The following is a 15,808-nucleotide window of genomic DNA, read 5'->3' as shown; positions in this document are numbered from 1 at the left end:
TAAATAAATATTATCTTTACTAAATATTTTGGTTACCAAATATATTAATTAGAATTTTATTATTCCACATATTAATCAAACAAATAGATAATATAAAAAACAAATAAACTGGAGTCTTATATTTATAATAAAAGTTCAAGGGGTGTAGTATATAGGATTGAGGGTTCACACTTTATACTTATGTGATGCATCAAATATCCTTAGTATTTTTTTAGATACATGCAGTACTTTAGAGTTTTTTTTATGCACTAAAAATATTTTAAGTTACTGAATATACTTGAAAAAATATTTTAGGTTGTCGGATAGGTTAAAAAATACTGCACATACTTAAAAAAATACCTCCAACATATTAGATGCATCATAAAATATTTTAGGTTACTAAATACACATGAAAAAATTATTTTGACGTGTTAAATGCACATTAATCCATATATATATATATAATTCCCCAAAATCCACGTCATTATAAAAGTAAGGAGTGAGTCCTCTTTATATCTTTATTCGAAATCGCGGTAGGGTCTTTCAAAATGCAAATTTTTAAAATTATATCAACTTATATAAAGATACTTATAAACATTTAACGCAAGGAGCTCCAAACAAGTTCTAATTTAAATTATTATCCGCAAGCGACATCACCACTATTAAAATGATGATGGGTACTGGAAAATACTGGTTTGTTTATAGGTGCCGAGTTTTTCAAGGAGATCGAGTGTCTAGTGACTTGATGGTGAGCAGCTAAAAATGTTTTGAAAGATTAAAATAAATTCCAATCGGCATTTAGCATCTCAGAAGATATAAGAAGTTTACTAATGTATGTATAACTAAGAGGAAAATACGTCTTACAATTGGTGTTTGCAAGTAATGTGTTGTCTTTTACTCCAATAACCCTTAGCATTTTTCTTAAATATTTTTAAGCATAGGCATTCTTTCATGAGTCTGAAATCACATCTAAACTAAACGTAGCAGTGATATTAAAATTAGAATAACTTGTTTGGTAGTTAGTTGTAAATGAAAAAAATAATAGAAGAAAGGTAAAGTTGCATACAAACCGCTCGATAAACATATCTGCCTGCACAGTCTTGAAAATAAATTAGGTCCTTGCTCCAAATTATTTTTTATAAAAAGGCACACTCTACTCCTAAATATAAGTCGTCTATATAAAAAAAAGTTTTAATGCTAAATATCAATCACTTATATAATATATTTAATGCTTATTTTTTAATTTTTATTGAAAATAGAGAAAAAAGAGTGAGATATGAGATGATTGGTAGTTGTAAAGAGAGGAAAAATTCTAACAAGTTGCTGGTAAAAGAGAAAACTAGAATGAGAATAAAATTAAAAAAATTTTGCTTTTTCAATACATTTTCTATTTTGCAAGAATACTCGTATTTGTAGGTAATTTATATAAATAATTAAATATAGTTATTAATTTTAGGGGCCCGCGGGCACTGGACTCGTCCAAGAAGTTCCCCTTGTTCTAGCAGTAACAGAAAACAAGGAATCCCTTCTAATGCCCTCTTCATACTTTATTACCCAGCAGCGATGGTATCATATTCTTTCTTGTTTCCTTATTTTTCCGAATTAAGTTCCGCGGCTTTAGCTGCTGCTAAAAATTCTGGTAGGCATGGATGCCCTTTTTTTTTTTTTTTTTTAAAGAAGGCGGGACCCATTGATCCCGCTTCTAATCTTAGCCAGTGAGCCTTTAATTCAAAGAGAGAGTCACATTGTGCTCCTCCCTACCGAGTCTTCTTCCTTTTTGGCAGGCTTGTCTTGCGAGTTACGATTCTTCGTGGAAATAGTCCTGTACTTCCCGCGGAGGCTGCTACTATTTTTCTTTTCGCAGTGATAGTCAGCATGGGTATATGAAGCTCATGTAGGGGGGTCTCTGAGGATACAGTTCCAGAAGGAAAAATTAGAACGCAAAGAAGATAAGTGAGCAAAGCAAAGGATACGGTCTGGCGATGGATCAATTTATAGATGAACGCTTTACAAGAGTGCGATCTAAGAACTCGTCAAGAGAAGCTCTTGAAAAATGGAGGAACGTATGCGGTGTAGTGAAGAACCGCAAACGACGGTTTCGTTTCACTGCCAATCTCTCCAAGCGAGACGAAGTGGCTGCTATGCGTCGTACCAACCAGGTATTTCTACCTTGTATAAATCGTCGATGTATGGTCCATTGTTGGAGACTATTGGGACAGATTCAAGATGCTTCTTATTTGAATCAGACCTAGGTTCAAAACCATACGAACAATGAATCTATCAAAGGAAAGGAAAGAGATAGATTTTTGGGCGACAAATGAGCATTTCCGTCCGACATATGAAAAGCCCTCTCATAAGAATTTTTAATTCCATCAAAGACAAACATTCTGTTCTCTACTTCTCTGTTCTTTGACTTGTCTCCTACCTTACCTTTAACACTATTCCGTAAAACTGCGAGAGATGAATCAGACTGACTCTTCATGCTCGGCACAGCAACATACTAAAAGCTTCTCTAAATGATATTTTCACACAAGAGATATTTCAAGTTTTAATCCTTAAATTTCCTGCATTGTTCTGAGACAGGTTTAAAATATTAAATTTATTTATTTATTTATTGCTCACTGATTTATGCAGTATAACTTTTTTAAATTGCGTTATAAAAGGACAAATGCATCTCTGTGACTTATTTTTTATCATTTGTTTTTGCTCCTGTATTTACTTCATAGGTGATAGTATTTTATCAGACTCATAAACAGAGGAACATTGCTCCTCTTCCATTGATTATGCAAAAGAATATTTTTATAAGTTATGGTTGAAGATACTTACTGAGGGGAAGAATGTCCCAAAATGTAGCTAAACTAGCAGATTTCTAGTTGGTTTTTAAAAACATATTCCTTGGAAGCTTCTCTTGACGAGACCTACAGTATCTAAGAAGTTTATAAGAAGTCGTATTATTCTCACGCAATAAACAGTATGGCTTACTATATAAGATTTCGTGCAATACAAGGGCCCTACCATCAAGTGGTGTGAGATAATGCTAATGTAGGTAATAAGTTAAGCTGTGAAGGAAACAGAGTGGTGGTTAGATTGCTTCGTTGGTATGCATGTTTAATGCAAATCGAGAGGATCAGAACCGGACCTGATACTTTTGCCACATCAACGATTTCAAAATAAAGGCACTATCAATCTACTATTACTTGGCCATAAAATTAAAGGGAACTAGAAATAGTACAATGTTGAAGTTGATGTCGATTGGAAATGCCATCCCAACACAGTTATTCTCTTAATTTTCCAGACCCCTTGCGTTTTTTTTCCTATTTCTTGTTATAGGGAAGTGATTACATGTATTTTAGTTAGTTCTTCTTCCGCCTTCAAATTTTCTCTTTCTCCAAATTATTCATTATTGCCTGACAGCATATACAGATTATTTTTATAGCAAATGAACTTGAAAATGCTTTTAAAGAGCATATTCCTCTACCTTTCCATTAAAGTAGTGCCACATTCGATGTTAATATTTCTCAAATATTCGTTGTCTTTTTGATGTAGGAGAAGCTGAGGGTTGCTGTTCTAGTCTCCAAAGCGGCTCTTCAATTTATTCAAGGTGATTTTCTTCAGCATTATTTTGAAATGCACTTGAGAGTTTGTCTGTATACTTACTTGTCACTACATCTGCAGGTGTGCCACAAAGTGACTATGTTGTACCCGAGAATGTTAAAGCAGAAGGTTTTCAGATCTGTGCCGAAGAATTGGGGTCTATTGTTGAAGGTCATGATATAAAGAAGCTGAAATATCATGGCGGGGTTAATGGTCTTGCAGGCAAGCTTTCGGCTTCAATCACTGATGGCCTCAGCAATGACCCTGATCTTCTTAACAAGAGACAAAAGATTTATGGAATCAACAAATTTACTGAGAGTGAGGCTCGGAGTTTCTGGGTTTTTGTTTGGGAAGCCCTCCAAGACATGACTCTCATGATCCTTGGTGTATGCGCTCTTGTGTCTCTCATAGTTGGCATAGCAATGGAAGGATGGCCCCATGGTGCCCATGATGGTCTTGGAATTGTTGCAAGTATCTTGCTGGTTGTCTTTGTGACAGCAACAAGTGATTACCGCCAATCATTACAATTCAAGGACTTGGACAAGGAGAAGAAGAAGATTACCATTCAGGTCACAAGAAATGGTTATAGGCAGAAAATGTCAATATATGATTTACTTCCCGGTGACATTGTGCATCTTGCTATAGGAGATCAAGTGCCGGCAGATGGCCTATTTCTTTCCGGATTTTCTGTCATGATCGACGAGTCAAGTTTGACTGGAGAGAGTGAACCGGTGATGGTGACTTCTGAAAATCCATTTCTTCTTTCAGGCACTAAGGTCAAAGATGGCTCTTGCAAAATGATGGTTACCACAGTTGGGATGAGTACTCAATGGGGTAAGTTGATGGCAACTCTCAGTGAAGGAGGAGTTGATGAAACCCCGTTGCAGGTGAAGTTAAATGGAGTGGCAACCATTATTGGGAAGATTGGCCTGTTCTTTGCTGTAATTACTTTTGCAGTTTTAGTGCAAAGCCTTTTGAGCCGTAAGTTCCAAGAAGGAAGCCTCTTGACCTGGTCTGGAGATGATGCGTTGCAAACTTTGGAATTCTTTGCTGTTGCAGTTACAATTGTTGTTGTTGCTGTTCCAGAGGGGCTGCCGTTAGCTGTCACATTGAGCCTTGCTTTTGCTATGAAGAAGATGATGAATGACAAAGCCCTTGTCCGAAACTTAGCAGCTTGTGAAACCATGGGATCAGCCACAACTATATGCAGTGACAAGACTGGAACATTAACTACCAACCGCATGACAGTCGTGAAAACATGCATTTGTATGAATAGGAAGGAAGTGAGCAATGATGCTTCTTCTACCTTGCCTTCTGATCTTCCTGATTCTGCTGTGAAAGTCCTGCTACAGTCAATATTTCTTAACACTGGAGGAGAAGTTGCAGTCAATGAAAATGGAAAACGCGAGGTTTTGGGGTCACCAACGGATGCTGCAATATTGGAGTTTGGGTTATCTGTAGGTGGGGACTTTCAGGCAGAGAGAAATGCTTGTAAGCTTGTCAAAGTTGAGCCATTTAACTCTGTAAAGAAAAGGATGGGTGTAATTGTGGAGCTTTCCGAGGGAGGAGGCTTCAGAGCCCACACAAAAGGAGCTTCTGAAATAATTCTGGCTGCCTGTGACAAGGTTATCAATTCCAAAGGTGAGGTTGTTCCGCTTGATGAAGAATATAGGAACCATCTTACGGTGACAATAAACCAATTTGCAAGTGACGCACTTAGGACTCTGTGCATTGCCTACATGGACATGGAAAAGGGATTCTCAGCTGAAGACCCCATTCCAGTTTCTGGGTATACTTGTATTGGAATTGTTGGTATTAAGGATCCTGTTCGTCCTGGTGTTAAAGAATCAGTTGCAGTTTGTCGTTCAGCTGGTATAAAAGTAAGGATGGTTACGGGTGACAATATTGATACTGCAAAGGCTATAGCTAGAGAGTGCGGGATTTTAACAGACGATGGTGTAGCCATTGAAGGTCCAGAATTTAGAGAGAAGAGTCAAGAGGAATTGCTCAAACTGATCCCAAAAATTCAGGTGCTTCATTCTCTTTCTGTACAAACCATGTTGATTTCCTTAATACACAACCAAGAATATGTAGTTAATCCTTTCTAACACGATCTTCAATTTCCTCCGTAGGTTATGGCCCGTTCTTCACCTATGGACAAGCATACATTGGTAAAACACCTCCGTACCACATTTGGGGAAGTCGTAGCTGTGACTGGTGATGGAACAAATGATGCCCCAGCCCTTCATGAAGCTGACATTGGACTTGCAATGGGCATTGCTGGAACTGAGGTGAGTTCTATACTGTTGCCGTCTATATTTAAATGTAATAAAGATTAACATGGGGGGAAAGGGGGAAAAAGACACAATTTTTTTTCCGTACTAATTTTGTGATTTCTGTGTAGGTTGCTAAAGAAAGTGCAGATGTCATCATTCTGGATGATAATTTTTCCACAATCGTGACAGTGGCAAAATGGGGACGTTCAGTGTACATAAACATTCAGAAGTTTGTGCAGTTCCAGCTGACTGTTAATGTGGTTGCGTTACTAGTGAACTTCACTTCGGCTTGCTGGACAGGTCACACATCAATCATAACTTGACTAGATTGATTATGAACTGTCTTTCAATATTTTTAATTTCTTCTTACTATTGAGGTTTCTGGAAATTGTCCTCTGCTTCGTCTTAAGATTATGCATTCATGTGCTCTTCAGGAAGTGCACCCCTTACAGCTGTACAACTACTGTGGGTGAACATGATAATGGACACGCTGGGAGCACTGGCTCTTGCAACTGAACCTCCAAACGATGAATTAATGAAGCGGTCACCAGTAGGAAGGACAGGTAATTTCATTAGCAGCATCATGTGGAGGAACATCTTAGGACAATCATTGTATCAGATTATGGTGATATGGTTTCTTCAGACCAGTGGAAAGTTGTATTTTAACCTCAATGGCCCTGATGCTGATCTGATCCTCAACACGTTAATTTTTAACACATTTGTCTTCTGTCAGGTAAACAAGCCTCTAAGAACTCTAGCTTTTTTGACATTGATAAGCCGAAGAATGTTTGCATAACCAATCTATTTAGACATGTCGAGCTTCTATCTGCATGTTGCCTTATCAGATGTGGACTTTGATTTTGCAGGTTTTTAATGAAATAAGCTCACGTGAGATGGAGAAAGTAAATGTTTTCAAAGGCATATTGAATAATTATGTTTTCGTAGGCGTTGTCAGCTGCACTGTTATCTTTCAAATCATAATCGTTGAGTTCTTGGGGACCTTTGCAAACACCACACCTCTCACTCTGCAGCAGTGGTTTTCAAGCATATTTATCGGGCTTTTGGGCATGCCAATTGCAGCTGTCGTAAAGATGCTCTCTGTCTCGATCTAAGGGCTTCAGATCAATAAATTCTTCTTTAACAACAGTGTACATAGTTGTTGACATTGCTTAAATCTATCATTTGAAAGAATTTATTGATCTGAGTTTATTTCGATAAATTCTTCTTCTAAGGGTTTCAGATCGATAGATTCTTTCAAACAATAGTTTTAAGGTTTATCCTAGCGCCAGTGCTTTCAGGTCCCCAGTTATTGTACACGTGCACATAGGTATTTGGTACCGCTTAAAGCTATTGTTTGATTGAAGAATTTATCGATCTGAAGCCTTTGGATCAGTAAAATTTTCTTTTCAAGGGCTTGAGATCGATATATTATTTTTTTCAACAATAGTTTTAAGGTTTACTATAGTGGCAGTGCTTTCAGGTCCTCAATTATTGTACATGTGTACATTAGTTGCTTGGTACTGCTTCTGTTTGAGGATTCCTGGGAATAGATGTGTAATTTGAGCCGGAACTGAGTTGTAGCACTGTCATTGACTTGTTATTAGCAACTAGAACTGACTTGTACCTAGCAACGGTGATTCCCTGTTATGATTTTTTAAAAGATTCCACATGATGATTTTATTAACAATCCTTCTGGCGAGATGTGCACCTAAGTCAAGTCTGTTATCAACAAATTGATTTTGTTTACTGTCAAAAATATATTATCTCCGATTCTAATTATAAAACTTCGTTTATAATTTACAAATAAGGTGTTATAATTAAAACTGAAGGTATTAATTATTTCCATCTAAAATAGATTCCCCTGGAAAGTAATATTAAGATTAAAAGATTTACCAAAAAAAAAAACTAGAAAGGATCAAAAGTAACATTTTTTAAATAAAATATGTTGACTTCTTATAACTTTTATGATAACAATAAAATTAATTTATCACATGATGTATTAAGAAACACAACCTCATAAAATCTATTAATGCTCATAAAAATTTAAAATAATTTAAAGTTATACTTCTAATCAAGTTGGTTTAGGTCTTCAACATAAAGAGAGATGATGAATTTTCAACATCTAACAAGTAGTTCTTTGTTGAAATCTTTATTACTACTCCTGTCTTTAATATAAAACCCAATTGTTGAATTGATTTTAATTCTAAATATAAAACTCATTTTTTATATTTATCAATTTTCTTTAAATTACCCTTATAGATACTCCCTCAACAATAATTAAGTAGAAAAAGAAGAAGAGATATTAAGAAAGATGATTATAGTATCTTAGGAAAAACGTGTCACATTTCTCATAATTAACTAACTTACCTAACTTCCTTAATCTAATCAAATTAATTAAATGAGTCTTATACTAAAGACCGAAGGAGTACTATTTATTGAGGATAATTTTTTTTCTTACTCTATCAAAAATAAAAATACCAGGAGGATCAAGAATAAAGAAATAAATTCCTGCCAAGTTTGTCCAACCATATCTTTATACCAACAAAAAACACAGGTGGAAATAAGTAAATTATTTACAACAGAGATTTAACGGCTCTCGAATAATATTCTCAAATTTCCACAACAGATTCGCAAAAGCAAAAATATAGCACTGTCTATGCTTCAGTCATGGAGACCCTACCCGTTTCATATAAATGATACATCCAAAGAGGTTCAAGCAGCTTCTTTGCATTGTCTAATTTCTCCTGATCATCTTCATGACTTCGTTCTGCAATTTCTCTCTCTATCTTAGGGTAGATCTCTTGCAGAAAAGACAGCATTAATTCACCCCAATCCCGGTCATCTTGTCTAAATAATTTTAGACATACAAAGCGCAAGAGTCCTAATGCCAATTCAAAATCTTGTCTCTCCAGCCCAATCAATGAACAAGTCAAGAAAATAACCCCAACTGCATCCATTATGTATGGATTCCCTCTCAATTGTATAATCAGCATTGCCAGAAGTTTATTGAAAGCAGAAAATTTTTGTGGTTGAGAACATTTGCCATCCTCCTCATCGCCATGTGTTTTTACTCCAGAAAGTTCGATTTTGGCTAAAATCAAGGGCCATTTAGGAAAATGAAGCTTCATTCTGTCTGATGAAACTGGGCTTATCTCATCACCCTGCCTTTGTTTTAATATGATTCCAGATCCTAATGCCAGCACCAAATCAGGGAGCCAGGGTTTCACTGCTGCAACAAGACCCGATGCGCACCCAGAGCCCCAGTATAATTCAATCAGGATAATTAAATCCATCAAGTCATTGGCAAGATCAAAAGCTTTAGGTGAAGTTGTGGAAGATTCACTCAAGTGTCCAAGTATCAGATTGAGTAATTTCGCTGCATAGGTGAAAGAGCTCTTCAGACAGAAAATTGTATCCTTCATATCCTCTTCATTAAGATGAATTTGGTTATGATGTAGTCCGTCAATTAAAGATATGATGTGTTTTACACATCCTGAAGTGTAATTTAACAAGACTCCAGGCTTGTCAAGAGCAATGCCCATTGCAGTGATGTCAACCATGAACATGAGAACAGCTGTAAGCATCTTCACTTTACATAATACTCGTGGCTCATCGTATTCAGACCCTATGCAAATAATATAAAACCAATAGTCATGAAAAAGTAAAGGAGAATACCTCAAGACACAATCAAAGACAGGCCAAATTCATGTCTCACGTGCATCATAAGCGTTCCAAATGCAATGTTTAAATGTTAATCAGTTGCCAGCCGGCAGCCGGCCACAACAAAAAAACGAGCTTCAACAGAGGTTTGGTGTCTATTCTGCATGACAATGAGGGCCAGTTCCTAGCTAAGAAACAGCCCTCTAACATGACCTTCTCATTCATGAACCCCTATAAATCTCTAACGATGCTACTTTCTTATGCACATATAAGAATGACAATGTGGCTCTAATGTAAACAATGTGGCTCTAATGTAATGACCGAAAATATCTGACATTTCTTGACGTGTTAATAATATACTGAGTGTTTGGAGTGCAACACTATACAAGGGTCGTGCATAAAATAAGGTACTCAAAGGGCAAAATCTGTGGTGAATCATCTCCTGAGATACATTAAAAAAAAAAAATGAATACTAATACCAGCCTATTCAGAACCAATTAATCTGATAGTGTGCCACAGATCAAGTCAATGTTTTTCAAACTGTAAACACAAAGCATTGCGGTAAGTGAGCTCCAAGCACTCGGCCAAAGCAAGCCCATTATTTCTCACATGCGAAAGTGTGATAGAGAAAATTGCTTATTTTGCGTATTTAGTCTTATTTATGCTCCTTGCATGGTCACTCACCACCGTTATTCAGGCTGGGAGCATCTGTAGGAGATGACCTACGCCGTTGAGCAGGATTTCGAGTTGTCCTTCTGGTAGACTGCAACATGTCCAAATCCATTTTGCCCTGTTTTGCGCTGTCATCTGCTCCAAATAATTTTTCTAAACAGCAGAATGTATTGTCCATTGCCGTCTCTAAAATAGTCTGCGTAGAAAATTTTTGCGGGGCTAGGTTAGAAGTTAGGCAACTCACCCACTCACTAGCAATGTTTCAGGCAGGAACAGTAGTAAAGAAAGGTTCACAAGCCATAGTCATTCTATTTAATGCATGACGAGTTCTACACAAAAATCTAGCGGAAGATTTCAAAAATGAACTTTGAGGTGCATGTGATTATTATGCGATAATGAAGAATCAAGAAAACTGAAAGTTTCAAAGGAGGCAATATATACAATAACCTGCACAGCTTAAATATTTTCATGTATCACGACACCATGGGGGATAGCAATAGTAATTAAGTTGGACAACTTCTTTGGTCTCTATATGATATACCTACATATGATTTTGAAGTTTGCAAATATGCATTTACTAGCCTAGAAACAAAAAGGAAGCAAAAGAAATGAAGGGGAGACAAAAACACTACAAATGGCATCGCCTGCCTGCAAGGAAACGAAACAATTGCAGAACCATTTTCTAACAATAGCCAGCAAATAAGGCCAGAAATCCAAGAAAGTCTACCATGGGAAAATTTTTAACAGAGCCCAAATTTGAGCAAACTGCAAGAAGGAATTTCACTTGCCTCTGAAAGCAACATAGAAGAATTATTTTTATCTCTTTCCTTCCTGTTATCTTTTTTCTGTATAGTACCGGGTTCAATATTGTACAGAGACATTTCCAGAGCAAGAGCCATATATGCCAAAACAGGAGAGGTGTCCAAATATTCGCATTGCCCACAATGCACGATACTGACATCAGATATCACTTTAAGAGCAGAAAACGACATTTCCAGACTTTGAGATTTCAATAGAGATTTCTTGGTATCTTCATGCAGAAGCATGTCTCTAATTTGCCATGCTATCCCAACAGCAACAGAATAATCATCCTCAAAAGATTGCTTTCTGTTGATAACTTTCAACTTGATTGGAAATTTTCCAGATGACTTAGACATCTTCCTCTTTGCTGAAGAAGCACGGTATGATGCCATTTCTATGCCAAATTTAATATGACAACGGTAGGCAGTCTTATGCAAGAGGGTTGATAAAGTTTCAAACATGTCATCAAAATTTCCTGAAGAAAGTAGCAACTTATGCGCGGACCTCAATTCAGCTTCGCAATCAATATCTTTAGGTAAACCATTGCAGTTTGTGATTACATACATGCATTCTTCAAGAATTCCAGCAATGCCATCCGGACAGATGTTAGAGACAATATTGAATAAAGAAGAATGGGCTTGGCTTGTAGATGCCACAGCAAGTAAGGCTTTCCCTTTGTCCCCAGCAATTAATTCTTTGAGGGCATTTCTATCACAAGGTTCACTAGCTAAGTTATCACATACATAGCTAGAAGCAACAAGAAAGCCCTCAATCTGATGTGCATCTAGCTTATTGGGAGACAAGACCAAACTCAAGAATATTTTGACCAGTTCCACAAGATGCTTTCTAGATGGTCCTTCAGAGATGACAAACTTGCAAAATCTTGCCCCGCCAATAGGAGACCTTTTCACAAGAGTCACACAGCGATTACATGCCTCCTCAACCGGCACTTTTAAGGGAAAGTATGAAGGTATAAGCAATTTTGTTAATTTTTGAGCTACAGGAGGTTGATCATTAGCAAGCACCGCCAGTAACGTATCAAGATCCACCACCTACATAAAAGCAAATCATTTTAGCAATGATATGAGAGGCATGAGAGAATGCATTTCTAGGGTAATTCTAAATTTAAAACAAAGCTGTACCTTGTTGAACTGAAAATTTCTGATAGTATTTAAATGGAGAAGCAGATCTGCCGCAGCAACTCGTACAGTGAGGACACCGTCCAGCAACAGATGCCTCAGTCTAGGCAAGAGCACCTTAAGAATTTCGTGAGAATGAGGATTGCCAAGCAGATAAACAATGCCTTTCAGTGAAGAGAGCCTAACCTCATGACAAACATCATGAGAAATGTCATCGGCTATTTTTTTAATTATCTTTGTTATGGTTGGTGAAGGAATAATTTCCCAATATAGATGAAGAACTCGGCATGAACCTTCAACAGCAATTTTTCTCACTTCTGGACAGTCGTCTGTAAGTAGTCTTTCCAATAAAAAGAACTGTTTATCAAGCAGCGTATCCTTCTCCTCTTTTGTGGCGTCAGGATCTTCAAGAGGAAACACGTCCAGAAGTAGATGCAAAGCATTCTGACGGACATTCGAATTCGCTACCTATTTCAAGGCATCAAAAAGAAAAATTCTGCTTATGTAGAGACTAAATTAATAGTTTGGGACACTTCTAAGCCCAGCATAGTGTTTGAACTTATATCCGCTAGGTCAGCAGCTCCTGAACGTTATCTGATTGAGGAGAAGATTCAAAAAAAAAAAAAGCTGAAGGCAAAAAAATTAAGTTCATTGTGCCACACTAAGCATTATGTTCTTGTTTTAGGAAACAATAAAAGTATAAAACTAAGGAAACTCCTACGCAGGCTTTCTCAGCTACAAAAATACTTGAGTCGGGAACGCCTTCCTACTAAAAATGACAGTACAACCCCCGTAATTCTGCTATTCCAGTTAGTTTTGTGATTTAGACTCCCCAATTCTACATATCAACAAGCAGTTTTTGTGCGGATATCTTGCCAAATCAATATTTAACACGGGAGAACATGTCTGCCCCAATTTTTACTATTCGGAAGCATCAACAAAGGCACAACCAAATTCTTAAAGAAAGAACGTGTAAGCAGACACAGGTGCACGTATATAGGAAGTACCTGCAGAGATCTAAATATCACAGGCTCTGCAAGTCGAAAAAGTAGCTTCTCAACCCCATTGGTGGTCCTCTGACCAATAAAAGCTCCCAAAACCCTCCTAATGTGTGAAGCAAAGGTTGCAGCACTAGCATGTATGGCACCCTCGACCAAATCCTGCAAAAACCTATTCTCAATTTCAACCCTCGAATCTCCTTGAGCGGCTTTCCAGGCCCGAAACAGAATATCCCCATAAGCCTCCAGCATGGACTTCCTTCCAAATGGTATCTGGGAGCGAATCATTGCCAGTAATTCTTTAACAAGTTGATTACTTAATCCAAAAATAAACGATAGGAAGCGCCGTCCATCCTCTGTTTTCAAATAAACCGGTGATATAACACATCGAACCAGCAAGAGTTTCAAATCATCAATACTCTCGTCATCAAAATCAAGCAAGAGAAAAGCCTCCCGCAATACACAAACTCTATGCACATCCACCTTCTTCTTCAGGGTCAGCGATCTTGAGAGTAGAAAAGGGAGAAACTGGGAAATCAACAATTCGTGGCCTGGCAGATTCTTCTTCCACCACTCTTCACACAGACATTCAATCTCCGATGACAAAACGGAAGCCGACTCAAATACAATCAGATTATCATGCAATGCCTGAACACCCGGCAGTAAATTGGAGGGTGAGAACACATTTTGGGGATGCGAAACGCATAACAGCGCAATGTGAGCGAGAATTTCAAGACGCCGAAGAATATTTTGCTTCTCATCCTCGATATTAGAGCCATGGGGTTCGCTTTCCGGCTCAGATGTAGTCTTGCAATGGCGCGAGGAGCGTCGGAGGCGCTTAGTGGGAGGGGAGGGGGGTGAGTTGGAGAGTCCGAGGTTTAGAGAATTTGGTTCTAGAATGTTCCGGAAGGATTGTACTGAGTTTGAGATGGAATCGCAGAGAGATAGAGGGAGAGAAGAACATAGACCAGACGAGGGCTTAATCTTATGAATGAGGGTTTTGAGGGAAGACTTGGAAGATTTCAGGCTTAGCGCCGTGGCTGATGAAAGAAAGTCCTCCGCCGAGGTCTGGAGAGATGAGCAAAGTCTCCTATCCATTTCGAAATACTTCGGACATGGAATTGAACTTTGTAAATAAGAACTTCACATTCCCACGATGATTTCTGAGTTTTGCACCGTCAGACTGAGAGAGATCTTCAGTTTTTTTTTTTTTTGCTTTTGGTCAGAAGATCTTCAAAATTGTTCATGGTTTGGAGGGAAACGCAGACATTTTAAACCTTTCACGAGCTTCCGTGTTTTTTTGTTTTGGGTATACTTCATGAGCTTCATTAGAGTCTACTGAGCTTGGATTCATTGGGTGAGGGTCTCCTGAACTCAAGGGCTCCCCGGCCCAATATAAAGAGTTATGACTTAAACTTTTGGGCCGCTCTCCTATCTTTGCTACTCTTTTCTCCCAAAAAAAGGATACGTTCACTTAGAATTACTTTTTTCAATTCCAATTACAGTAGCTCTTCTAAAAGCTCTCTTTTTGTGTTTAACGTAGCATTTTTTACAAAATTTAGCGAAAAATTGATAATTCGTTATTTATACTAACATTTTTATAATTAATAGTCTCTGTCATTAATTATTGGAGAGGTAAACTTTGAGATAGAAGCAATGTTTTAAAAGCCGGACCGGAAGTCGAACCGGAAAGATCAACGGGTTATGGTTCAATCGGTCGGATCGGTCGGACCGTTTGGTCAGACCGGTGATGCAATAATTAATTTAAAACAATATTATATACATATAATTAGTATATATGAAAAATATCAAATTATTAAATAATTTAGAAATGCATTTAAATAATCTAAAATTATAATGAAATCATTGAAAATGGACTAAAACCTTATATATTTAAATTTATGTATGTTTAAAATATTTAATGATATTACAAATTATCAATTCATTCAAATCAAAATATTTTTTTAAACGATAGACCAAATATCAAAACAAAAAGACTAGCGACTCACATTTTAACACCACAATATATGAAATTTTCAATGAAATAATACTCTATTGTTATAAATAGTCTAAAAATATATTAGGATATTTAAGGGGATCAATTTTTTTATTTTTCTTCTATTTTTTTAAATTTTTAGTATTTTTTCAGTCAGGCTAAAAAACCGTCCGATTTTCTGAAAACCGTTCTGGTTCCCGGTCCAACTCCGGTTTCCGGCTCAATTACGGCTCAACTCCGGTCCAATCCGGCTCAACTATATGAACGGTTTTTTGGTCCAAATCGAGCCGTTAACGAGTCCGGGTCACGGTTCAACCGGTTCGACCGTCCGGTCCGGTCCGGTTCTTAAAACATTGGATAGAAGTTATTAAAAGGCATTTTTGAAATATTACAGTAACTTATATGTATATATATTTGATAATATAGAGGGCTTAGCCTAAACTCAGAAATTACAAGGTGGGGATGGAGATCCAAACTATCTTCACGAACAAGGATCCGCAGTGAATCTGGGACCGTGTTTAAGAAAATAAAGACATGCTTGTCATTGAAGCCTCTCTTTGCAATTCTATGGGCAACTCTATTTGCCTCTCTAGGTATATAATGGGATTCCAGTTATTGCTTCTCACGTTGCTTATCAATTTCGAAACTGAAGATACACATGTCAGATCTGGATGATGGTGGTTAAATCTATCA

General features: G+C 37.3%; 2 protein-coding genes across 2 annotated transcripts; one reads left to right on the top strand and one right to left on the bottom strand.

The window, feature by feature from the left end:
• The first annotated feature begins 1,677 nt into the window (after positions 1–1,677).
• On the top strand, positions 1,678–7,536 carry LOC114722347 (calcium-transporting ATPase 2, plasma membrane-type). The gene is made up of 7 exons (XM_028908358.1): positions 1,678–2,138; positions 3,526–3,580; positions 3,655–5,603; positions 5,706–5,864; positions 5,978–6,149; positions 6,284–6,582; positions 6,716–7,536. Exons 1-7 carry the CDS (start codon positions 1,962–1,964, stop codon positions 6,959–6,961), a joined length of 3,057 nt encoding a protein of 1,018 aa, XP_028764191.1. The 5' UTR covers positions 1,678–1,961; the 3' UTR covers positions 6,962–7,536.
• Positions 7,537–8,361: 825 nt separating this feature from the next.
• On the bottom strand, positions 8,362–14,325 carry LOC114722329 (uncharacterized). Its single transcript, XM_028908334.1, has 5 exons — positions 13,129–14,325; positions 12,125–12,589; positions 10,970–12,034; positions 10,194–10,377; positions 8,362–9,474 (listed from the first exon to the last, which is right to left on the bottom strand). The coding sequence occupies exons 1-5, from the start codon at positions 14,215–14,217 to the stop codon at positions 8,504–8,506; spliced, it is 3,774 nt and encodes a 1,257-aa protein (XP_028764167.1). The 5' UTR covers positions 14,218–14,325; the 3' UTR covers positions 8,362–8,503.
• Between the last annotated feature and the right edge of the window lie 1,483 nt (positions 14,326–15,808).

This window comes from Neltuma alba, unplaced genomic scaffold (assembly GCF_004799145.2).
Source record: "Neltuma alba isolate B1F8T4 unplaced genomic scaffold, ASM479914v2 tig00012090_pilon, whole genome shotgun sequence".
NCBI classification, from domain to species: Eukaryota; Viridiplantae; Streptophyta; class Magnoliopsida; order Fabales; family Fabaceae; genus Neltuma; species Neltuma alba.
The sequence above is the reverse complement of the archived record's forward strand: the minus strand, read 5'-3'. Positions and strand labels throughout refer to the sequence as shown.

Coding starts and splice junctions, on each gene's coding strand:
- LOC114722347 (XM_028908358.1), top strand. CDS start 1,962: ATGGATCAATTTATAGATGAACGCTTTACAAGAGTGCGATCTAAGAAC. Junction 6,150..6,283: donor CACTTCGGCTTGCTGGACAG/GTCACACATCAA, acceptor TGTGCTCTTCAG/GAAGTGCACCCCTTACAGCT. Junction 6,583..6,715: donor ACACATTTGTCTTCTGTCAG/GTAAACAAGCCT, acceptor TTGATTTTGCAG/GTTTTTAATGAAATAAGCTC.
- LOC114722329 (XM_028908334.1), bottom strand. CDS start 14,217: ATGGATAGGAGACTTTGCTCATCTCTCCAGACCTCGGCGGAGGACTTT. Junction 12,590..13,128: donor TGATATTTAGATCTCTGCAG/GTACTTCCTATA, acceptor GCCTTGAAATAG/GTAGCGAATTCGAATGTCCG. Junction 10,378..10,969: donor CTTCTATGTTGCTTTCAGAG/GCAAGTGAAATT, acceptor TTTTCTACGCAG/ACTATTTTAGAGACGGCAAT.